At 42.2% G+C, this 24,293-nt stretch overlaps 1 protein-coding gene across 4 annotated transcripts in view; it reads left to right on the forward strand.

Moving 5' to 3' along the window:
• Positions 1-19,788, forward strand: part of ODF2L (outer dense fiber of sperm tails 2 like) — a 33,435-nt gene extending 13,647 nt beyond the window's left edge. For 3 of the 4 annotated variants that reach the window (XM_077928501.1, XM_077928499.1, XM_028732885.2), the window contains 11 exons: positions 1,362-1,478; positions 3,463-3,648; positions 6,419-6,528; positions 8,107-8,242; positions 8,666-8,776; positions 9,355-9,459; positions 10,470-10,628; positions 12,302-12,387; positions 12,481-12,643; positions 16,574-16,699; positions 19,207-19,788. In XM_077928501.1, coding sequence (XP_077784627.1) covers positions 1,362-1,478; positions 3,463-3,648; positions 6,419-6,528; positions 8,107-8,242; positions 8,666-8,776; positions 9,355-9,459; positions 10,470-10,628; positions 12,302-12,387; positions 12,481-12,643; positions 16,574-16,699; positions 19,207-19,335 — 1,428 coding nt within the window. In that variant the 3' untranslated portion in view covers positions 19,336-19,788. The remainder of the gene's footprint in view (positions 1-1,361; positions 1,479-3,462; positions 3,649-6,418; positions 6,529-8,106; positions 8,243-8,665; positions 8,777-9,354; positions 9,460-10,469; positions 10,629-12,301; positions 12,388-12,480; positions 12,644-16,573; positions 16,700-19,206) is intronic. The other variant, XM_077928500.1, reaches the window with a different exon arrangement.
• Positions 19,789-24,293: the final 4,505 nt, after the last annotated feature.

A 24,293-nucleotide genomic window follows, 5' to 3' on the forward strand; every position in this document is an offset into this window, starting at 1 on the left:
ATTGTATTGATTTTGTGGAATGTATTAATTGAATTATTATTTCCTCTCCTTGGGTATTGAAATTCTATTGATAGGCAAATGTAGCATTTTATTATTATTTTTTAAAAAACATTATTGCTAGGTACTTGTTCATATCATCTGTTTGGTTTTTTTTTAATAGTGTTTTTAATTTCTTCTATTAAAGTTAGCTGCTTTTCTTTCGGAAGGGCGCAACAGCGGGATGTCTAGGCGCGCTTATTTATAACTAGAATACAAAGCCGGAAATGAATGAACGGCAGCTAAACTCTTATGTTCATTTTTCACATGGTATAGACCTCATCTGAAGACTTCAAAAAACAAGCCATGTTTCCTCTGCCCGCCCCCCTATATACAGAAGAGGGTCCCTTCTGCAGTCTTCAGAGAGTGGCTGGAAATGGGGGAGCAGAAAAAGGTCCTCCTTTCCTTCCGCTCTGCAGACAAGACCTGGATTCTCCCTATACCCCGTTTCCTTCATATAAATATATCTTTTTGGCACCACAAGTAACACATTAAAGGCCTATACAACTGATGGCACAGACACCCACATTGAGTGTCCAGTTCGCAACCCTAAGACTTAAGGGTCCTTCAATGATCCCACTCCAAAATTTGTTTAGATTTTAAGCATCACTGTGAGTGTCTGAAGTAGATAACGCTTTAACATGCGCTACTTAAACCATCATAACTAACTGGCTAGCATATTTCGAATTAAAAGCACACCATACATTAAAAGTACATTCAACAAGCAACTAAAACCTAAACAAAACATGTTGGGTTAAAAGAAAAGATTCCCAATCCATGCACGTTTTACTTGGGAGGAAGCCCCAATGCACTTGGTTGGGATTTACTTCCGAGTAACAGTGGCCATTTTAATCTGAAATCTTAGGCGCAGTACTGCACCCAGAGCTCAGAAACTGCTCACGTTTATGAAATTCCCTGTCACAAAATGCGCCTAGAACAATGGGAGTTTCGAACGCTGAGTAGATCAACCAAGGCTTCCCAAATGTATAACAACTGCAACAACAAAGTGACTTTCTCCATTTAAATTAGGCTGCCTGAATGAATAAAGTTAACCAGGAAGGTGACTGTTAAAGGACTCCATTCAGTTCTGGTGCTGAAAACGAATTCTTAGACTCGTAACGTGCTCAGAGGCAACTTGCTGTTTCAAATCTTGTCAGATGTCTTAGTACCAGTCTCCAATTGGTAGATCCCAGAGTTCTAAAACAAAGGAAAAATCGAAGTAGATCCAGCAAGTCTAAAGCCCCTTCCATAGAGTACGAAAGTTTATTATACGTGCAGCCATGTAGACGTCATAATTTATTATGGGCTTTGTTTTATTGTTTTAGGCTAATGTGTTAAAAGCATCTCGTCATTCCGAATCAACACAGTTGGTGCAGACACACTTGCAGTGCCAGATAGAGAGAAAGGAGGCTGAGAATAATCAACTGAGAACAAAATTTAAGGTTACTGGCTTTTGTTGGTTTTGCTTCTTTGATCGATTGATGAGAGGGTGTGTGTGTTTTTGGCAGTGTTGGGGAGGGTCGCTATGGATTGAAGTTGCCAGTCACACAGCAGCTATAAATATAAAAATAAATCTCAAGTTCACCCTCTGAATTTCACGAGAAAAGCCACAAATCTGTTATATCCATTTCAGCCACATTCTATCAAATAGTTCAGAAAGCTATATCTGCATTGACAAAATAATTGCTTATTTCAATAAAACCCCTCTACACCTCCAGTCTGGAACTATAAATAGTTCAGTTGACCTATGGCTATAAATCATTGCATTTATGAATATCCCACCCCGACTCCGGGTCCACATAAATAAAATGGGAATGCTTTGTTCATAGAAAGAGTTCATGTTCAATCTCTGTGGACCGGTATTCTGAACTGAAGAAGCCTCTAAAATGAGGACACCAGCTTCTAAGTGTCCTTTATCTCAGATTGATTTCCTTAAATCTCTACCCCAGCCAAATACTCCCACAAGCCAGTCCCGTCACTGGGGACAATCTGCCTTGCAGGGAGCGGCCTATATTTATACAATACCTGAGACTCCCCATACAGTACCTTCTTTTTTAAATGGCCCATTTTTACATAGTGAGAATTGGGGATAAACTGAATGGCTTTTTTTAAAAAAAAAACTTGAATAAAACTGCTGTTGGCAACCCTTTGCATTGGTAATTTCTTCTCGAATGTTTCTGTAAGCTTTGTATAAGGATGCTCCAACCGCAGTCGGCTTCCTTCTACCTTTAGCCTTGAAATACGTAGGCACAGGATTAATAGTGCAAAACTATATAAAATCTTAAGTGCAACCAGACTTTAATGTTTGCAGGCCTTTTGAAGAATGTAGAACCGTTTGCTGTACAAGCTATTTTTTCACGTATGTTTGCCTACCTTTTTGTGCGTGTGCGTGTGCGTGTGTGTGTGTGTGTGTGTGTGTGTGTGTTCTGGTCATGCAAGTTGTACTGCTGAAATGGTGACCTCTTGTGGGGACTTGATAAATAACACCAGTGTCCTCTCGCAAAAGGCCGCTTCCGTTTGCCAGCAAACTTAACCTTTCTAGGTCAGGCCTCCACGGCTTCTGGTGTTGCCCATGTGAACGCAGTCAGGGAATCCAGGAGATATATCGTCCCTTTGGACAATATTTGGCTGCATTCCAGGACGGTGCCTGTCCCAGGCAGATTTCACAGATACTAGTAGTATTCCTCGTCAGAGACAGCATCCGCTGGAACACAGACACGCAGCATCACAAAGGAGGGACCGAACATTCAGATATACACGCTTGCACAGGAACGCACGTGTAGAGCCACTCGCACAATTGGCATTTCCACCTATTCTGACTCCAGTGCTGGGCTGAGGGGAAATGCTGTTCTTTTTTTTTACTCTCAAAGAGCAATCAGGGGTTTTATCTCCAACCTAAACACTGTGGTACTTTGTGCTAAGGCTGAATATCCTCTCCAAAGGGTAGCCAGAGGGAACTTTCTCTCCCGACTGGGAGATACAGCTGCGAGTCTGATGGGCTGCTTAGTGTGTCTTGGTGGGTCAGAAATGACCTCCTGGCCCCAGATTAGCCAACCTGCCACTGCAGTTTAAGTCAGTCTACAGAGTTTGACTGGCACCAAGTTCTTCAGGGTTCATGTTTTCAACACTGAATAGAATCTTCAAAATACTTCAGCACGTGTTTCAATGTATTTTTTTTATTTAAAAAAGCCTTGTTAAACTATTAGAATTAACTTGTATATGTTACTTTAAATCTGTTGCCTTCAATGTTCCTATGAACCAAATCAAGCATCTCTGTTTTGTTTTGTTTTGTGTCTTCTGTACTCCAGTTTTATCCTTTATACATACATGCAAGCGCAAACACACACACTGCCCCCACCCGGCTAATGTCCACCTCAAACTTTTCACGTTTGGAGCATATAATAATCTTCATTAATTCTGATGCAGACAGTAGAAAAGAACATTACAGAATGGAAACAGCAAGTCGGAGAATATAAGCAGCAGATTTTGGCTGAAAAGGACAGAAGAAAGGAGAGGCGGAATGCTCTGAAAAGGGCGGCTAGTGTTCAGAAACAAAGAGCAGAACTTTTGAAAGCAGCTGTGGAGAGCTTAATTTCCAAAATTAGAGAGAAGGTGAGTGATTGGGGAGGGAGCTATGGTTTCAAATTAATGAATAAACTGTGATGTTAATCTCACAAAGCAGGAACAGGAGACCTGTGGTCCTCTAGTTGTTGTAGGATTTCCAACTCCCATCAACCCCAGCCATTTTTGCCAGTGGTCAGGGATGATGGGGTTTGGAGTCCAAAGAGGCCCGCAGGTTCCCTATCCCTGTCTGAAAGAATGCCAACAACGTCTTGATTTATAATAGCAGGAACTTTCAGGGGCATACTTTGCTTTCTGTGTCCATATTAATAAGTGTACACAATCAGATAATAGACTTGAGATGTGTGTATGTACATACTGGAAGTTTGGGTTTAAGAAAATATCTGAGAAGGTTATCTTCTTTGGTTTGGGGAATCCCGCCTATGTCTTCAGCTCAGCCAGCCTCTGGTTGGCTGGAGTTAGCAAGCCAAGGTACCGTCTCCAGTCGTTTGAGTACACAGGCCCTTCATCAGCCAGAGTAACCAGATGCCATCCTACTAAACTGCGTGTAAAAACCTGAAAACAATCCTTTGGTGCTGGAGATGTGAAAGAAGTGTGGGAGCGCCCTATGAGCTGCCCTGAGGTTTTTCATGGAAGAGTTGAATATAATTTGTACAGTGGTACCTTGGGTTACAGACGCTTCAGGTTACAGACTCCGCTAACCCAGAAATAGTACCTCGGGTTAAGAACTTTGCTTCAGGATGAGAACAGAAATCGCATGGTGGCAGTGGGAGGCCCCATTAGCTAAAGTGGTACCTCAGGTTAAGAACAGTTTCAGGTTAAGAATGGACCTCCAGAATGAATTGAGTTCTTAACCCGAGGTACCACTGTATAGGAAAGATGATGCCGCTGAAAACTCATTTCCTACATGAAGAAAACTTGTGAGGTGACTTATTCTGAAATAGGTGTCTAAACTGTTACACTAGGAAGTGCAGCTTTCTCCCTATTGAAGTGCAGAGTGTTTGATGACCAGGACATTCACAGAGAAATCAAAATTTCCTATTTTACTATCAATCTTACAGTACGCTTCATTCCATCAACGGTGTCTCCGAAAATTTTTACACATCACTTGGGAAGACAGGCGAACTAATGCCAGGGTACATGTCAGGGAACTGCCATCGGAAGGACAGGAGGTGGAAGGGCTCACTGAGGTTGAGAGAGACTTAGCAGCTGAAGAGGGAACCAGCAGGGGGAGAGAAGGAACTCTAAGGGAAAGTGAGTCGGAGGGATGGCTCAGAGACACTTCCAGCGAAAACAGTGGGGAGGTTTCAAGACCTCCTATAGGGACACCCACTCCTCGCCGGAAACTGTCGCGCCGAGAGTCCAGAAGACGTGTTTCCGTTAAGGAGCTTTTATGCTGGAAGAGATTCCGTAAGCGCCCACTTTCGGATTCTGCTAGCGACTGACGGAGCCATGCTTGAGGGGCTCCGTCGTAGGCAGAGGTTTGCGGATTTGATCAAACTCTGAGGGACTAGGATTTTACGCACAAGCAGCTCATCATCCCATCACATTACAGGAAGAAGCAAAGATCACCAGTGTCAAAGCAAGTGATTCTTCAACATCAACTTTGTTGGACTGGTAATGTGCGAATGCCTGATTATAGTCTTCCAAAGCAACTACTCTATTCCGAACTTAAAAATGGAAAGTGTTTAAAGCCTCTCTCAAGGCAAATCTTTAAAAATGTAGTATAAACACTGACAACTGGGAAACACTGGCCTGCGAGCGCTCCAACTAGAGAACGGCCTTTACCAAAGGTGTGATGGACTTTGAAGACGCTTGAACTCAGGGCAAAAGGGAGAAATGTGCTAAGAGGAAGGCACGCTTGGCAAACCCTCACCATGATCAACTCCCGGCCGGAAACCAATGTCCCCACTATGGAAGGACGTGTGGATCCAGAATTGACCTCCACAGTCACTTACGGACTCACTGTTAAGACCATGTTTATGGAAGACAATCTTGCTTGGCTATGAGTGATCATCAAAGAAGAATAAGACTAGGGGCAGGAAGCTTCAAGCTGGGGGTGAAATGCAGCCCTGCAGGCTTTCTTCACTCCCGCATCAGCTCTGAATTGTGCTAGTTTTATTTCATTACTAGTTTTATTCCAGATTTAGATGCAGCGGTCTGCCCACCCCTCTACAAGCCTGCTGATTTGGCTGCATGCAGTTCATCACTCCCCATGGCTACCAGCTGACTGCTTTTGTACAGACCTGCTCTGGTGGCAAGTGACCTGATTTAGAAATACTGCTTTAAAATTCCAATTGTAATACTGTGTTCCTTGCTGTCAGTGATGTCATGGGCACTAGCCAATCAGGTGCCTGTAGCAGTTGAAGCGGAAGAAAAGTATCCAAGCAACAGATTGTAATCCCTGTCTACAAATGGCATAGGAGATGTGATCTGGAGTATTTTCTATAACCAAAAAGCTTACAGGCATGGCCTCATATTTCACAGTTGGGAAATGTCTGTATAGAACTTTAAAATACCTCGTTTAGAGAAACTATCTTAGCAAGTTTAAAACTTCTGTTTTGCTGGAAAGTTAGTACAACCGCTTAGGTTCCAGCCGATTCTTGTGTTTCAGGATTTTATTGGTGTGTGTTTATGTCGAGATTTCGAGCTTTTCAAGTTTTTTACATTATTCCATACTACTGCAATACACCTGGAAACTGCTTTGAATGAAAATACCTCCTGTGTCTAGGGAATCGGGAAGAATTAAACAGAAAATGAGTTCTTATATTACATGGTCTGTGTTTTGTACATTCTCCAGGAAATCCAATTGTCTGAGGTACTTTCAGCTTGTAATGTCTGGAAAAATCATCACAAGGCAGTGGTAGATGAAAAAACCAGGTTAGAAGTTCAGGCTGAAACTCTGAAAAAGTAAGTTAATGCTTAATACCGCTTTGCAAATAATCAGTCTCTTTATTAAAAATGAGGAACCGGGCTAATATCATTGTTCTAGGATTTTGCATGTGCTTTTTTTAGTCTGCCCTCCCCAAGTGTGTTTACTTGACAACCTTTCACTGTGGGAATGGGATGGAGCAGTATTTTCATCATCTCCTAGCCTGCTGTGTTTTCAGTGCTAGACACGGAGGAAAGGAAACCAAGATCACATTTAACGGTTATGGTTTCTCCTCCCCACAACAAGAACCAAAAGAAGAAGAATGGGGAAACTGTTGCTAGTCAAAGAGCTGCAATTCCTAGCATCCTTAAACAACTACAGTTCCCATGATTCCTTAGAGGACTCTGTTGTGACGTTAACAGATGAGAGTGCTGGAGGTGAAATAGTGAAACAGTTAAATAGTTACCCAATCAGAACCCAGGGGGGTGGAGTCAGAGGGACTATAAAAACCAGCTCTGGGAAGGGTGAGTTCGTTGGGAGTTGGGTGGTTGGTTGGAGTGGGAGTGAATTGGGATAGAGTCTGTGGGTAGGTTGAGTTAGCGTAGCGAAATAAGCTGAGTCAGGAACAGTTAGGAGCTAGGAAGACAAGTAAATATCTGAGAGGTGGTTTAGTGAGTGAGAGAGTTATAGGTCTGGATATGCAGCCCATGATTGTAATTGACTGAGGCCGTTTATGAAACCACACGCTTGTTAAACTGCAATAAATAAACAGAAGTTTATGTTCCAATTTAACCCTGACTGGACTCAGTAATTTACCAGGTAGGGCCTGGGTGGTGGCAGCGAGAAATAAAGTGGTGGCACAGGGATCAATAGACGGTGAAACGTCCGGGGACCCTGTGTGATCGCCACATCCGTAACTATTAAAGTGGCATAAGAGCACTTTAAATGCATGGTGGATGTGACCCAAGCAGGATAGCGAAGGTACGGGTGTGGATTGCGTGAGGTTCTGGTGGCCAAACGCTTGCGATCGTAGTGCAGCTAAGGTCAATGTATAGGCAAGTATATTAGAAGAATTAAGGTAAGCAGGGAGGCGGGGAAAAGGTGAGTTTGGAATGTTAGTAGTGAATGATGATTGGATGAGAGTTTGAAAGGGAGTTTGAATGCTGGTGGTGAGATGTATGAGGGTTGAGCCAGATTTGAAGCAGAGTTGCCTATTTAGTGTGATGTAGACCATTGTAGCAGCCATTGTTGAAGAGGAACGTTTTAACCTGGTGCCTAAAATATATATAATGAAGGCGCCAGGCGAACCTCCCTAGGGAGAACATTCCACAAACGGGGGTGGGGGCACTGTAGAAAAGGCCCATTCTCTTTTTTGAATAGTTTTTATTGAGTTTTCCTTTTTTATCATGATAATAACAGTTGCCACCCTCCAGACCTCATGGAGGAGGTACACGAAGAAGTGTTTATACACGATCCACATGAAACACGTACATCTAAAATTGCTTCTAAGAAGCTGAAAGTAAAGTGGATGTAGTTAAAGCACAATTTAGTTACTATTTAACTAAATGACATTATGCAAAACAATTTCTACACAAGTTGTGTTTGAAATGTTAAAGGCAGATAGCTGACCGTCTGATGGAACTGAGAAGACTTCAAGATGTCGGAAGGAGGTCGACGAATGAGATCCTTGGGAAGCTCAACGCCATCACCTCTGAAAATGAGAAGATTTCACTTGAAAATACTAAATTAAAGGTAAGGTCATCTGCAAACCGCAACCGTAGTTATGCCAATTTTAGTTAGGAGTTCCACTTTGGGAGAGCACCTTAATCCTTAATTTTAGTTATACATTTCGATTCTTGCCCGTTGGGGTTAGTATCATAGCAATTTTACTGATGGTTAAATTGAAGCAGAAATATTTTCTCAGCAGCTTTCTGAACACATTCGGAATATTTATACCACTCTTATGTATGAATTACTCAGAAGTAGTTCCTTCAGTGGGTCTGAGGTACAGGCAGATCTGTTTAGGATCGCGATCCTGTCCTTGTTATCTGCATAGAAACATCTCGGTGATAATATATGTAGTTTAGTTTTACTTACTCTACACAGTTTTTGTTGTTGCGGCATTCATCATGTTTTGGCAGTACGGTATTTATTAAAGACGTCTCCTTTCTGTAGGCATCTTTTGCATCTTTGGAAGCGAGCATTGTCTCGGCCGAAGCTGAACTTGTGGACTTACGTGAGGAGGCACAGCAGCAAGAAAATATAATTGAACATTATAAAAATGAGGCAAGTTGATGTCTTGGGCATGCATAGAATCTCACTACCTCTTGCAGAGAACAGCACCATCACCAAAATTCATTCCGCTGGTATAAAACTAGGTCCAAACCAAAATATACTCCGTGTATGTTCAGCCCAGACACTGAAGTCTAGCTCCAAGGGCCTTCTGCCGATTCCCTCACTGCAAGAAATGAAGCTACAGGGAACCAGACAGAGGGCCTTCTCGGTAGTGGCACCTGTCCTGTGGTACGCCCTCCCACCAGATGTCAAGGAAATAAACAACTGTCTGACTTTTAGAAGACATCTGAAGGCAGCCCTGTTTAGGGAAGTTTTTAATGTTTGATGTTTTATTCTGTTTTTAGTGTTCTGTTGGAGGCCCCCAAGAGTGGCTGGGGAAACCCAGCCAGATAGGTGGGGTAATAATAATAATAATAGTAATAATAATAACAATAATATATTATCATCATAATTTTTGTGTATGTGCTTATAGTAAGATATTTGTGTATATAATTTATAATTCTTAAGGAAAAAAACATACATAATTTAAAAAAATACAATGTTCATATATATATAAAATATTGTTGTAGGTGGGGAAATTAGAAATGGAAGCTGAGGAACTGAAAGCCCGGTATGAGAAGGTCATACATGAGGGCAAAAAACTAATGGATGGCAAAGATTTAGAAATTGATGTGGTGAGTATAATAATAATAATAATTTTAGTAGTTGTACCCTGTAAATCTGGCTAGGTTTCCCCAGCCCCTCTGGGTGGCTTCCAGTGTGGTAATTATATGTGTGGAAGTTCTTTTTTCACTTTCCTAGAAAAGACTATGCAAGATTCTCTGATTACAGTTTAAACATAACACATTACTTTACTTAGCTTATTGAATCATATTTACATGAAAATAATTATAGAACTAGAAATAGGTTGAGAGGTAGATAATGATATATTGATACACACACACACACACACACACACACACACACACACGAGACTGGCAAATATGTACAGACTTATATTCTGAGTCACATAGCAGCTTAAAACAACACCTGCCGCTCTCACAGTAAAACTCCATATATGAGAGCTTTCCAAACTTTTCATGTTGGCAACACACTTTTTACACATGCATCTTTTCGTTACACAGTAATTCAGTTTTACTAGCAAACCGGAGGTTAAACTAACCCCGTTCCAGCCCCGGGAGGAGCAAGGGCGACACACTGCAGCCGACACTAATATGTCTTGACACACAGTTTAGAAAGCTCTGCTTTATATACTTTGACACAGCTTTGTTACAGCGTTCAGAAACTTTTACCTGAGAGTTATTGTTCTTCTACTTTTATTTTTACGCCACTGTTTGCATGTCACGTAAACAAAGATGTATCTCAATGCCACCGTTTTAAAAACAGTTTAAATGAATAAAAACTACCACCCTCACTCTACACGGTTGGTAACAGACCTAACTGAAAAAACTGCCTACTGTAGATTTTATCACAGGATTTTATGCTACATTAACCCTTTTGGGTACACCTCTCCCATATGCAGCCCGTATAAAAACATATGCCTCCTACAATATATTTTGTCTTTGTTTGAATATGTTTTATATTTAGTAGTTTGAATATGGGAGAGTGTGCAAAATTACTCTCTCTTTTCTTTCTTTTTTTACTTCTCCTCCCCCCCCCCCCATGACCCGACGCGGCTGCACAGGTGAGGGGCCAATCGGAGGCTCGCCTGAAGGAGTTAGAACATGCCCGTGATTTACAGAAAGCAGCCGAAGGGAAACTGCAGAAGTGTCAGGAAAGCCTGCTGGCCTGCCAAAAGAGCTGTGTAGATAAATCCAAAGCCATTAGGGAACTTCAGGCTCAGGTGCTTGGAGGAAAATACTCTTTTTTCCACAAAACATCTAAACGAGCGTGCAAGGAAGGCTGGGAAACTCAGCGGTTTGCTTCTCGGGATTCTTATTTCTGAGTAGTTCAGAAGGGAAACTTCTTGCCTGCTGAGGGCACTCCTGTCACCTCCCTGTTTCCCGCAGCTCAAATGTTCCATTTCTAAAGCAAGTTGGTGCTTCTCGTGAGATTGGTCTGCTCGATTAGTTTGGAAGGGAGGCCAGTGTTCTTTCTGGGCTCAATTTGAAGTGTTGGATCTGACCTTTTCAAGCTGAAAATCACCCAAGTCTATCGAGTATCGGGAACAGCCTCCTCTCTTGTGTGAACTTGTTCTCGTCTCTTTGACAACAGGTGGGCATGAGGGGAGAGGGCCTTTGCAGTTTGCGGCACCCCAATTTTAGAACAGTCTCCCAAGAGACTCTGTCAGACTTCCCTGTCTGCTTTCAAGCGAGTCTTTAAGATTGTTTCACTCTGGTGGGCTGCACCCACCTGACTAAATGGTCGTCAGGATGGAGGAGCTTGCAAGGGGTGCTTCAGAGAGCAATTTGCTCCAGTGATGGCTAATGCTTTAAGGGAGGCGGTTGCTTCAGAGAGCAGTTTTCTAGTCTCTTAAAGCACCTCCCACCCTCCTTTTTATTATATCCAGTTACAACTCCTGTCATTGCCCACCTCACTTCAGAAAGTTGCAGGACCGTAGAGGCTTATGCCCTGGGCACATCAGAATGCCCTGGGCGATAATATTCAGCTTTCCTATAAGGGAACTTTGTATGCATCCAAAACAAGTTTTTGTCATATATAGTACAGTGGTACATCAGGTTACATATGCTTCAGGTTACAGACTCCGCTAACCCAGAAATAGTAACCCAGAAATAATATAATACAGTGGTACCTCGGGTTAAGAACTTAATTCGTTCCGGAGGTCCGTTCTTAACCTGAAATTGTTCTTAACCTGAAGCACAACTTTAGCTAATGGGGCCTCCTGCTGCCGCTGCGCCGCCAGAGCATGATTTCTGTTCTCATCCTGAAGCAAAGTTCTTAACCCGAGGTACTATTTCTGGGTTAGCGGAGTCTGTAACCCGAAGCGTATGTAACCCGAGGTACCACTGTAATAATAATAATAATAATAATAACTTTTTATTTATACCCCGCCCTTCCCGGTTCAGAAAACCGGGCTCAGGGCGGTCAACAACAAATTTAAAACAGTTAATTGTGATACTGCAAAAAAACAGCATAAAATACAGTATAAAAGCATGAATAACAATAAATTCAAAGTTCAAAAATCAATTTAGGGGAAAATCCATCCTATAAACATTAGGTGATCACAAGGGCTAGCTGGCTAAATTTGTCCTATTTGGGCCAGCGAGGAGGCCAGGGGAGAATTAGCTGTGGGATCCCAAAGCGGGTAATCTTCATAAAAAGGGAAGGAAGGGGAATAAAAAATCAGGCTAAATTCAAATTGAAAGCCAGGTGGTATAGCTCTGTCTTACAGGCCCTGCGGAAGGAGGTTAAAGTCCTATTTCTTGGTTAACATTAATTCAGGGCTTTTGTCATGAATTAGTCCTGGTGATAAGTGATGTGAGGATTTGCAAAGAGCTAGCACCTCATTTTCAGCCTACAGTTCTGTGGGTTATGTTCGAATCCCTGCTTTTACAGGTAGTCGAGAACGACAGTTTCTTGAAACAGCTTGCTTTAGAAGAGGAGAATCGCAACATTCAGCTGAAATACGAAGACGTTAAAAGGTAAATGTGACATGTCTCCTGCCATTCAGAATTTCTTTCCTTTTCTTTCTTTCTGTCGTAACCTTACACTAACACTTGCACTTGACTTAAAAGAAAACTAGAAGAAACGGAACTAAAGAACAAAGAGCTTGAAAATCAGTTGGCAAGCCAAGAAGATTGCCTTCAGAAAACGGAACTGCAGTTCAAACAGAAACTTGCGAGCTATGATGCGTTAACCAGACAACTGGAAGCAGCTTTGGAAGATGGAAGGAAGAAGGTAGGCCTCATCTTGAGTATTTTGAGTATATGCATATATATATATATATTTATGTACCTGTTGTTCATGTACAGAAGCCCCCCCCCCCCAAAAAAAGAGGCAGTTGCTTCTCTTCTCAAAACTCCATGGAGCACACTGTTTCTGTGAGAGACTCTCTCCAGGACACTCAACCCCTTCCTATGCCACACCTTCCACTGACTCTGCACCTTCCTCAACTGCTTTTGCCTGGCTGGAATGTGTCATTGAAATGTGGTGATAGAGGATAGAGAGGTGTTAGCGTGCAGCATGTCAACCTCTGGCTTTTGCCTGGCTGGAGAGTAGCCTCCTGTAGAAAAGTAATCATATCTGTTGCCCCAACTTTTGCCCCACCTACCAATGGCATGCAGCCCCCTAGAAGGTGGGCTAAGAAATACAAAAACATTTTCAAAATGCCAAACATTAAAGAATATTTTACCGTATTTTTCAGTGTATAAGATGCCCCCATGTATCAGATGACCCCTATTATTATTTTTTAACCCAAAATTAAGAGAACAAAACCCTGAAATAGATTGGCAGCAGAAAGTTGTTGAGCTTTTGGGGGGCAATCGCTTGTTGCTGAAGGGGAACCAAGGGGTAGGACGCCAAGGCAGAGCCCATTTCATGCTATAGAGCAAACTGAGTTGAGGAAGGTGGGGAGCAGGGCAGGGGTGGTGTTTACGGGGAGAGAGAAAAGGAAAGAAGGGTGAAGAGAGGTAGCCAAGGCAGCTCTTGGCAGCGGCTGCTTTCACTCCAGTCGTTGAGCCGGCAGGGGCTGCAGGAGGCAATCCACTCACCAGCACATAGCTAGAAGGGGGAGGAGAAAGGGGGCACAGTGGCAGGAGAGACTGCTTCGGCCTGCCCAAGCCAAAATGCTGGACATTTTTTTTAATACGGGGGGGATGACCCAATGCCCATGTCCCATGTATAAGACGACCCCCAATTTGTTACTAAATTTTTAAAGCAGAAAAAAAACTTGTCCTATACATGAAAAAATACAGTAAAGTCAAAAAGTGCCCTTGATTTATTGGGCAGCTACGCGTGCATGCATGCAGGTCGTGAGCGGCACTGTGGTCTAAACCACTGAGCCTCTTGGGCTTGCCAATCAGAAGGTTGGCGGTTCAAATCCCTGCGATGGAGTGAGCTCCCGTTGCTCTGTTCCAGCTCCTGCCAACCTAGCAGTTTGAAAGCACGCCAGTGCAAGTAGATAAATAGGTAACACTGCAGCAGGAAAGTAAACAGCATTTCCATGTGCTCTGGCTTCCGTCACGGTGTCCTGTTCCACCAGAAGCGGTTTAGTCATGCTGGCCATATGACCCTGAAAAGCTGTCTACAGACAAACGCCAGCTCCCTCAGCCTGAAGCGAGATGAGCGCCGCAACCCCATAGTCACCTTTGACTGGACTTAACCGTCCAGGGGTCCTTTACCTTTACCTTTTTTTAAGGCATGCACAAGTATATGTGTGTGTGTGTATATACAACACATGCAAGTACTTGTTAAAAATGCAGGCGGCAAAACGCTTTTTCCAAGATGATGTCTGCTACAACACATGTGCAAATTGTCTAAAACGGATGGGCAACTTGTGATCCCACAGGTATTGTTGGACTCCCAGCTTCCATTGGTCCCAGCCAACTTGACCAGTAGTCAAAGCTAATGGGAGATGGAGCCCAAGAGCATCTGCATGGCCACCTGTTCCCCGTCTCAAAAGTCAAAGAAATTCTGTTTCCCACTTCAGAACTAGCCCTAAGCGTTAGGCAAATTTAATCGCTCAATTAATTGGCTAGCAGCATAATCTTGTATACATGTCTACTTGAAAATCAGTCCCATTGAGTCCAATGAGGCTTATTCCCCAGAAAGTAGATATAGGATTGCACCTTAAAACTCATAGGATGAATTAACTAATATTTCTCTAATAGGGCAACCACTCCCTAGAAGTCACACCTTTTATTTCCTCTGGACTTAGATTGGTGGATCTGTGGCTGGGTCAGATCCCAGAAAAGGATTAAAGGATATCCTTTTTGGATCACAGAGTATTGTGTGAGAATAGTGAATCTCCTAATCCAGAATAGTTCCTCCTTTTGTGCAAATGCTAATTCTCAAAAAGTGTTTTATGACTCCCTAGAAGTCATACTTCACAGCCTGAGTCCCCCCCCCCCATGGGACATTGTGGCACTGCAGTACAAGAAGTTTTTGGATATTTCTTGAATAATTTGAGGAACAGCACTAATGTATTTTCCCCTTCCACTCATTAATCTTTGGAATCTAGCCACTAATGACTCATTGGCGAGGGGGAAAGGTACTCTATACATGCCCCAAAGCATTCTTTTCGTATGACTGTTTACATATTCCAGGGTGAACACTGACATTGAAAATTGATTCCAGACCTTAGTTCTGGCTTAAATTATGCACCAGGAAAAAAGACCCACCTTGAACTAATCTCTAACTTAGGCTGGTTTCATACATTGATTAATGGCACTGCTGCCCCATGAAAATGAAAATGTGTGGGTGAAGCAGTCTCCCGTGGGGTTCAGGTAGTTTTTACAGTGGTGCAGTTAAAATTACCTGAACCACATGTGGACGAGATCTTTAGACAAATGCCTCTTATGTGAAGCAGAAGGTTCTCTTTGCAACTTGTTTTCGCCACCCCACCGTTGGTGTTTTCAAACACTAGCGAATGTATGCAGTTTTCAGTATGCATATTTTAATTGAAAATACGCATTTCGGTGCACCATTATTATTATTTTTAACCAAGAACTACATTGCAAATTCTGGAGAAATGTGAAAACCGAAGGATAACGATTCTGAATTCCGATAGGAATTCAGGAAGTGCAAATTAGGTCCTTTTCTTTAAAAATGCAAACCAAGCAAAACTGAGCATTCCTAATAAGGACATCACCTTTCCCCCATTATAAAGCTTTCTGGAGGTGTTTTTCTTTGCCAGTTTCTCTACTTACATTTGGAATAGGCATCTTTTGTAATGTGCCTAAGCATTTTGGGAAGTCAGGCATGCATTTGTCCAGGATATCAGCCCAGTCACTGTTGTTCAGAGACTTGGGACATTCTCATCTAAGCGGTCCCCATGTTAGAGGCACCAACTGCGGACAATTTTTTATTATAACAATAATATAATAATAATTTATTATTTATACCCCTCCCATCTGGCTGAGTTTCCCAAGCCACTCTGGGGAAGGGACTCAGATGAAGAGCTCACTGACCGAGAAGACTCCTATATAGCACACCAACCCCAGCCAGCGTGATAAATTATCAAGGAAGATGGGGAATTGTCGTTCAAAACATCTGGAAAACTCCAGATTGGGGGACGCTGGTCCAACAGGTACCAGAGTCCCATATACAAAGACCTTTAAAGGTCAACACCAACATTTTGAATTGAACCCCAAAATGGACTGGAAGCTATTGAAGGTTTCAGAGCTGGCCTGATGTGATCTTGCCACTCGGTCCGTGTTAAAAATCCAGTACAATATCTATATTCTGAAATGGTTGCAGTTTCTAGCCTGGCTTTAAGGGTAGCTGCACCACACAGTAATCCAACCTGAAAGTTACCAGGGCATAGATAATTTAGATTTGAATGAGGGAAAAGCATAAAGCCAGTCGCACAAATGTGGTATTCAATAAAGGTGAGATAATTTGGTAATGTTCATGTAATACATAAACTAGCAGTGTTCCTCTTGATTAAAAAATAAGATCATTATCCTGCGATTTTTATCTGTACTCTGTTGATTGGTAAATGGGATCTTTCCCTATCAGTCTTCCTTTTATCGTTTTCTCATGAAACACGTTTCATCTTAAATGAAAACCTCACTGCTGTTAACATTTGGTATTGCAACTTGAAAGGTAAGGGTTTTGATTATTACGTTTTGATGGACAGTATATAGGTTTGACTCTTTGTTGTCACAGTTAAAAGAGGAGGTGGAAAAAATCGCTTCTAAGGAGCAAGCCTTTCAGATGAAAATATTGGACCTAGAGAATCAATTAAGACGGAAAAAAGAAGAGCAGAGGCACTTGTCTAGAAGACTGGATGCTGTGAGTAGACTCCCATTCCCTCAAGAATTTTGTTCTGTGTGGAGCCAGGTCATCTAGCCTAGCTCTCTCTTTTTGCTTTAATGTTACTTTTGTTATTTTAAGATTATTGTACATTTGCCTGCTGTTCAGTTTTAAGTGGGTATAATGTGGCGTGTGGTTCTTTTATTACGTTTTATTGTTACTGCATTTTGTGAAAAACTGTGTACCAACTTGAAGGGGCAACTGCATCCTAAAATATGGCATCATATATCTGGTAAAGAAATGGTCTATTGTCCTTTGTACTTGGCGGGAGTATTGAATCAGATGTGTACCTCTGGCCAGCCTCTGCTGGTGGTGGCAGTTCCCCTTCTACTTGCCATACGGGCTGTGGCAAGGTGGGGCTAAAACAGCCCAGGTTCCAAGCTGGCCCAACTCTGTCACATGATGCACTGGCTCCAGGCTGCTCCTGCACCTTCTACCCTAGTTGGTATGCTCTGCAGGGCTGCAAATACGACTGTGGCTCTGCCACTGAGGCTGAGTTTCCACCTTCAATAGGTTTTGTTTTTGCCAGTTTTTTTAGTCAGTAGCAGAAGGCGCTGCTTGCAGATCTGCTGCTGGAGAAATCCTCTGTATGTATGAGTATGTGCAAACCCATGAGGAATTATCTGCTTGGGACAGCTCATTTAGAGCAGCGGAAAGAAAACTGCTTAACAATATTTGTACGTTTAGCTTGCCTTTTTTCTACTGCCGTGCATCTAGCCGATGGTTTGGGAGATTCCAGCGGGGAAGCCATATGAGACTGTTAACCACAAGCACAGACACAGGGCCTGTGGCACCCTAAATACCATCAGATTTGCTTTGTGGCACCAGCTTCAAGAAGCAAACAGAATCTTACGCTGCAGTAACATCTGTTAGCCTTTATGAACATAGGAAGCTGCCTTTGTACCAAGTCAAACTGTTAGTCCATGTACCTCAGTATTGTCTTCTGCATGCAAAGCCTGTTCTCTACCACTAAGGACACATGTGTGTGTGGTGTGGTGTGTGTTTGGAGTATATATAATTTCTTTCCCCCCAGCTATTGAAGAGATCAGTAGCTTCCCCCATCCGCGACCTTTAATTTTAGTTTTGTTAACTGCTTCCAAGCATCCCACAGGGACACATGGTACATAGGAATCGTAGGCTGCAGGATACTTCTTCCTCCAACAGAACTCCCTTTCTTTCCACATTCCAAGACTGGTATATTACGTTTTAAGCATTTTCCACTTCAAATTTTACTTAGGCTGACAGTTCAGAATAAATATGAAAGCAATAATATTCATGCATAAGTAGAGTGCCGTTGAGTTAACACAGAACATATTCTTAATTCATCTCACATCCATGCAGACACACAACGTGTACATATATATATTTATATTGGGAATACATTATGAAAAGGGAAATACAGAACAGATTGTTGCAGTAATTTGCTGGAAGTAGGGTTGAATTGTAAATAGTTACTAACAAGGCCCAGAACTGCTTAAACGTGTATGATTGTTAGAGGGTATCACAATAATATAAAATAAGGAACCCAAGTCCCAAGAAAGTAATTTGTTTGATCGCTTTTAACCAGAAGTGATTACTACACATAAAAATAATGTGCAGCCCTTACAAATTCTGGGACAGTTTTGACATTTATTCTAACCACATGTATTTTTAAAGATTATGTTCTAGTAAACATAAAAGCAAATCCTAAGAATCCCGTGTAGATTTTATGGGGCTGGTGAATTATGAATGGATCCAATAAAAGTACTATCAATCATTTTGTTTTAACAAGTACCTATGGTACCAAAAACATAATTTAAATTGGTTACAGGTGGAGTCTTTTTTGTTTTGTTTTTTGCTTAAAAGAAAAACGTGACTTCTGGGATTGTAGTGGATGATGATGCCACTGTTGCCTTTTCGTGAAAAGTTAGGTTGAACCTTTAGGATTAGCTCGTGATGGGGCTGTATAGCCATGTTTTCAGGTGGAAGGTTGGTTAGAGATCAAGGTTATTTGGGCTCCCTGGTGAAAATAGGTTGGTCTCTTGCTAGAGAGAAAATACGTTAAGATTTTTGGAACACCAGGTGCATTTTTCAAGTATCGGTTTTGAACTGATAAATAATAAACATAAAAATAATCGGTCTTAATAGGTGTCCATCATTCCTTCTCTTTCTGATACTCAGGGGCGAGTGCCAATGCCTATGTAAGTAAAATGGCGCCATTCAAGCACAAGGCAGAGATTTCAGAAGCCCCGGCGAAGCCCTGACGTTTGTAGTGAAAAAATATTTAAGGGAGTCCGAAAACAGTCCAATGAGAACTAAGCATGGAATACTAACTACGGGGAGGAGCACAGTGAGGCAGAAACCAGATGGGAAGGAGAAAGAATTGGAGACTTCTAGCAGAGAGGATGCCGATTCTCTGGGATAGTAGACAGGATGAGCGTTCCACCATTTTGTTGTAGGCCTCACTTGAGTTTACTGATACAGTTTCTTTGGTTTCCCCCCCTCAGAGAGAGAAACACCGTCAAATGTCCTTGAAGGAGTTGGAACACAGCCTTCAAAGATCAGAAAACCAGAACCAGAGTATCCAGAATTATGTGAAGTTTCTGAAAACATCCTACTTAACCATGTTCGGTTGAAGTTTCTCGTTTCAGCAAGTATCTCTGGGCGGGGGCGGGGGGGGGGGGGGCAAGCAAACTATGGTAAAGCAAGACTTGGGCATAGCACCAGACCATAGTTTTTGCAAAACAAAGCCACGATGGGTAAACCAGCAACAGGCATTCAAACAATCCATAGTAAATCATGGCTTAGTAAACGAAGCCAGTTTCAAAAAATCCTTTGGATTGTTTTGTTTTTTGGAAGAAAAAAAAACCTTTGCAAATCAGTTACAACTAAGAAAACAGGCAGCTAGTAGAAATGTGAATGTAGAGTATACTTGTTCATTACTTCTTCTTTTTTACCGAAATGGTTTTTAAAGGACTCAACTCCTGATAATTATATTGGGTTCACTAAGTTTTCTTGGTTTATTGACTATGAAAAGTCAGCACTGACTTTGGTTTTACATTTAATTTATAATAAAAATCTGAACATTTTCCTTGCTTTATTTTTCATACCTGCTATCCTTCACTCCCCCGCTCCCTTCCTTCTACTCTGACGCAGGGATGTGTCTCACATCACTCCTTCCCTAAACCAAAACAGCCTTGCACCCTGATGCTGATCGCTGTATATGACCTTTGTGGCTCAGCGCCCCTGCTCCATGTCTGCCCTCGCCTCCTCTTTGCCACTCACCCAGTCCTCTGCTCACCCCAGAGGAAGGTTGGGATTCCTGCACCCCAACACTTTGAAGACACGCACCAACTTAGTTCAACACAGCTGGACTGCCAAGGAGAGAAAGCACATGAAACACTATTCATAGTTGTGCTTTAGTGGCACCTGCAAATAGTGGCCATTTCGCTGTTCACCCCTGACTCCAGATCATTTATGGACACTTCACATCAAGATTTCCATGGGGCTTAATACAGATGCAAATATCACTTAACTCCTCTCACCCGGCTGTCGGACATCATCATCATCTTCTTCTTCTTCTTCTTCTTCTTATTATTATTATTATTACATACATACATACCCCGCCTATCTGGCTGGGTTTCCCCAGCCACTCTGCGTGGCTCCCAACAGAACCCCAAAAAAGAATAAAACATCAAACATTTAAGAACTTCCCTAAATAGGGCTGCCTTCAGATGTCTTCTAAAAGTCAGACAGTTGTTTATTTCCTTGACATCTGATGGGAGGGCGTTCCACAGGGAGGGCGCCACTACCGAGAAGGCCCTCTGCCTGGTTCCCTGTAACTTGGCTTCTCGCAGTGAGGGAATCTCCAGAAGGCCCTCAGCGCTGGACCTCAGTGTCTGGGCAGAACGATGGGGGTGGAGACGCTCCTTCAGGTATACTGGGCCGAAGCCGTTGAGGACTTTAAAGGTCAGCGCCAACACTTTGAATTGCACTCGGAAACATACTGGGAGCCAATGTAGGTTTTTCAGGACCGGTGTTATGTGGTCTCGGTGGCCACTCGCAGTCACTAGGCCTACTTTGTAGGTAACTGTATTTCTGCTGATACAGTTTCATACAGAAATCCGACATTACTTTTTATCCTCCCATGTTGCTCTTCACAAGGCCACAGAGTAGTCATAGAACTTCTTCAAAGGAAGCCAGACGCTATGACGATTATTGACCCTGTTGTCTTGTGTGAGCATCTTTCCGGTCGATGCCTTGACCAGGGCTTACTCATCACATTTACATGAGAAATTCACTTGGCCAGTTGAGACATTTCTTCACTTGTCATTTTGGTCAGCGGCTCATATTGTACCGCTGCCATCTCACTGGTATCACATAAGATTCTGTGTTGATGCAGTGCAAGATGCACTGAAAATGGTGCCAAGGTTTTAGGTTTACAGCCCTACAAATGTCAAAGAATGAAACAAATGCCACAAGCTGATTTTGCTAATTGTTTTTATTGCTCTTACCTAAGCTGCTCCAAGAACTACATGCTAGAAATGAATAAATAACAGAACAACAGGGGCCCTTGTAAATTGCTAGAAAATTGAGGCCAAGCTAGATAGGTTGTTAAATGTGTATTTGTGTTTATTTTGCATGTTTTTCTTCTTAAATGCAAACAGCTGCTGGGGAGGGAGCTGATAATTATTATGATTTTAGCAGGCAAGGGAGGGGAGTTCGATCCTTCCCTCTTCTGCTCTTCTGTCAAAAATCAAAAATTGCTCATTTCAAATTGCTGTTTGTATTGGAAGGAAAACTCCCCCTATACAGTTAACCAGCAGAGGGAGCTGTTGCGCTGCTCTCTGCTGCACTTCCACCTGCAGTGGTCAGGAAAGGGTACTGCAGTGTAATAATTCAGTGGATGTCAGGTGACACGACGGACCAATAGGTTTTCAGCTGTTCCCTCCATTTTTGGTCCTTAAAAGTTTTGTTTTGCAGATATGGGGCAACAACCCAAACTGAAATAAGCCAGGCAGAACAATGGTGTGGTGTAAATATGCAGGCTTCAGATACAGTAGCCACAAGGATTTCCTAAGTCTTACCACAAGGCTCAACGAAAGTTAATAAATCTCTGCCATTTTATCCTCCTTCCAGATTGAGTACCCCAGGAGCAGACAGGAAAACATCTCAAATGAGTCCCAAAGTAACAGCGGGTCAGCCAGACTCCTTTCACCTGTTCCCTTTTGCAGAACAAAAGGAAACAAAATACAGTTATAAGAACACTGAATGCAATGATCAGAAACAATTAAAATGCAGGGGGAACTTTTTCTTCTGGCCCAAGGGAGAATGAAACAAGTGCAATAAAAGCAGCAAGACCCTGGGGCTTGTTTAAAGCACTGGTTTAACAAACAAAATTATCTTTACGTGGTGCCAAAAAGACCACAAAGGAAGTGCCGCGAGGGAGGCTATTCAATCACCTGGGTATTCAATCACCAAGGAGGCGACCTGCCTGACAATTTATGCGAGAGTTTCTAAATATTTAAGGTCCAAGCCTGAACGTCTTCCAGAAATGGGAGACCTATGTGTTCAAACTGTCCTTTAGGACTTGGGGATTTAACTAGGAAAAGATAAGGAACTTCTAGTTAATTTTGATCAAATAAGAAGGGTATTTTACTGCGGGAGGAGGCTGCTTGCTTCTGTCACCTAATGTAAGACTTTTTTTAAAAAAAAAGCTAGGTTATTCAGCTCTGTGTTGTGTTCTTTTATCGCTTCCAAACGGTAAAAAGATTTTAATGCTAAGTCAAGACATGGAATTTACTTTATATCCTCTGCCTGCTCTGTTATCATATTGAAATGAAACACCTACTGCATGAACAAAGCAACAGAAGGAGAGTTTCTTTTCATTATTTTGTATTAACAGTGGCTGGCATGTTCTGTGCTTTGAAAAGTACCTTTTAGTTGGCCTTTTTACCGTCACCTTACAGAATTCAAATGGGCATCCCCTACCTGTATCCTTCATGAAAGATGCAATTATTGACTGATAGGTAAAGGTAAAGAACCCCTTCTTTTACCTTTTTGTTGACTCCCACAGCAACAGAAATCAGTTAGGAACATTCATAGTTTTTACAGCAGCGGATTGCAATCTTGATACAGTTGTGAGCGACGTAGAAGGAAAACAAAATTGAGACACTATTATCTTAGCACTTACCGTAAATGATTTCCATCGCTTCTTTTTTCCAACCAAAAAAAGTACAGCCATTTTCTCTCTCTGAGATCAAGTGGATCCTTCATGTTAGACCCACAGAACTCATTGTATTTTGTTCTTGTTTTTGTGAAAGATGGATCCTGTAGTTCTTTTAACACACCAAAGTACTTCTTAAACATCCAAAAGGCTCTTAAACCAACTGCTATAAGAGGGCATAATCTCTGGGGCGGAAAGACTGGCCTGAATAGATGGAAATTAGCATTTAGCCTAGCATTGGGTTCTATTAGGGTTGTTTAATGAAAATAGCTTATTAACGATTACATTTCCAAATTAAAATAATTTTAAGTTGTAACACTTGATGGAAAACAGGTGGTGATTCCCTTCCTGTTCCTGGAGATAGTTTGTTTAGTTTGTGTATATGAAATACAGTCAAACCTTGGTTGTTGAACGTAATCCGTTCCGGAACCCCATTCGGCTTCCGAAATGTTTGACAGCCAAGGCACGGCTTCTGATTGGTTGCAAGAGTTTCTTGCACTCAACGGAAGCTGCATTGGATGTTTGGCTTCTAAAAAACGTTCAAAAACTGGAGCATTTACTTATGGGTTTTCAGTGTTTGGGAGCAAAAACATTCCAAAACGAAGCCGTTCAGGAACCAAGGTTTGACTGTACTAATGCATGTATCCAGGAAACTTAGTTTTCCTCGAGGCTCTGTTGGACCTACGGAGGTGCCTGTGAGAAAGCTATTTCACATTGGAAGAGAAAATGGGGTGACTTATTTTCTGGTTCTCTTGCATCCAGTAAATATTTTTTTTCTGGTTCTCTTGCATCCAGTGAGGAGGGGTTCCTAAGGAGTGGGAATTTTGTTGTCGACTTCAATGGAATGCGCATTGTTGCTATCCCTCTTCTAATACGACCCATCTTCTCATGGTAGAGGACATACACATTGTTTCCATTGTTAGTTTTGTACGGCCGCCATAACATTGACTTCAACAAAATGGGCCTGCCCTCTTGATCTGAAATATTTTTAAACCATTTCTAAACTCGTCTATGCGGGCCTCAAGAGTACATGGTAAGTGTTGAACAAACATAACTTCTCAAGAAGAGTGTGAGAGAGGTGCTTATGAAACACTGGAAGAGCAGACGAGATAAGGAAAATGTGTCCTCTTCTGAGTAAATTATGTTTCATACTTCTAGAGCAGGGATGAGGGACCTGTGATCTCTCCAGTTGTTGCTGGACTTCTGCTCTCATCAACGCCAGCCAACATGGCCAATGGTATAAGCTGGCCCAGTATTTTGCCCATCTTGTTCTAACTGATGATTTCAGGGACCTTTTGTATATGTAACATGTTCTGCCATCCGACTATGGCAAACCCTTTAAGTGGTCCTATTTTCCAGGGACAGTCC

The sequence above is a fragment of the Podarcis muralis genome, chromosome 5 (assembly GCF_964188315.1).
Source record: "Podarcis muralis chromosome 5, rPodMur119.hap1.1, whole genome shotgun sequence".
NCBI classification, from domain to species: Eukaryota; Metazoa; Chordata; class Lepidosauria; order Squamata; family Lacertidae; genus Podarcis; species Podarcis muralis.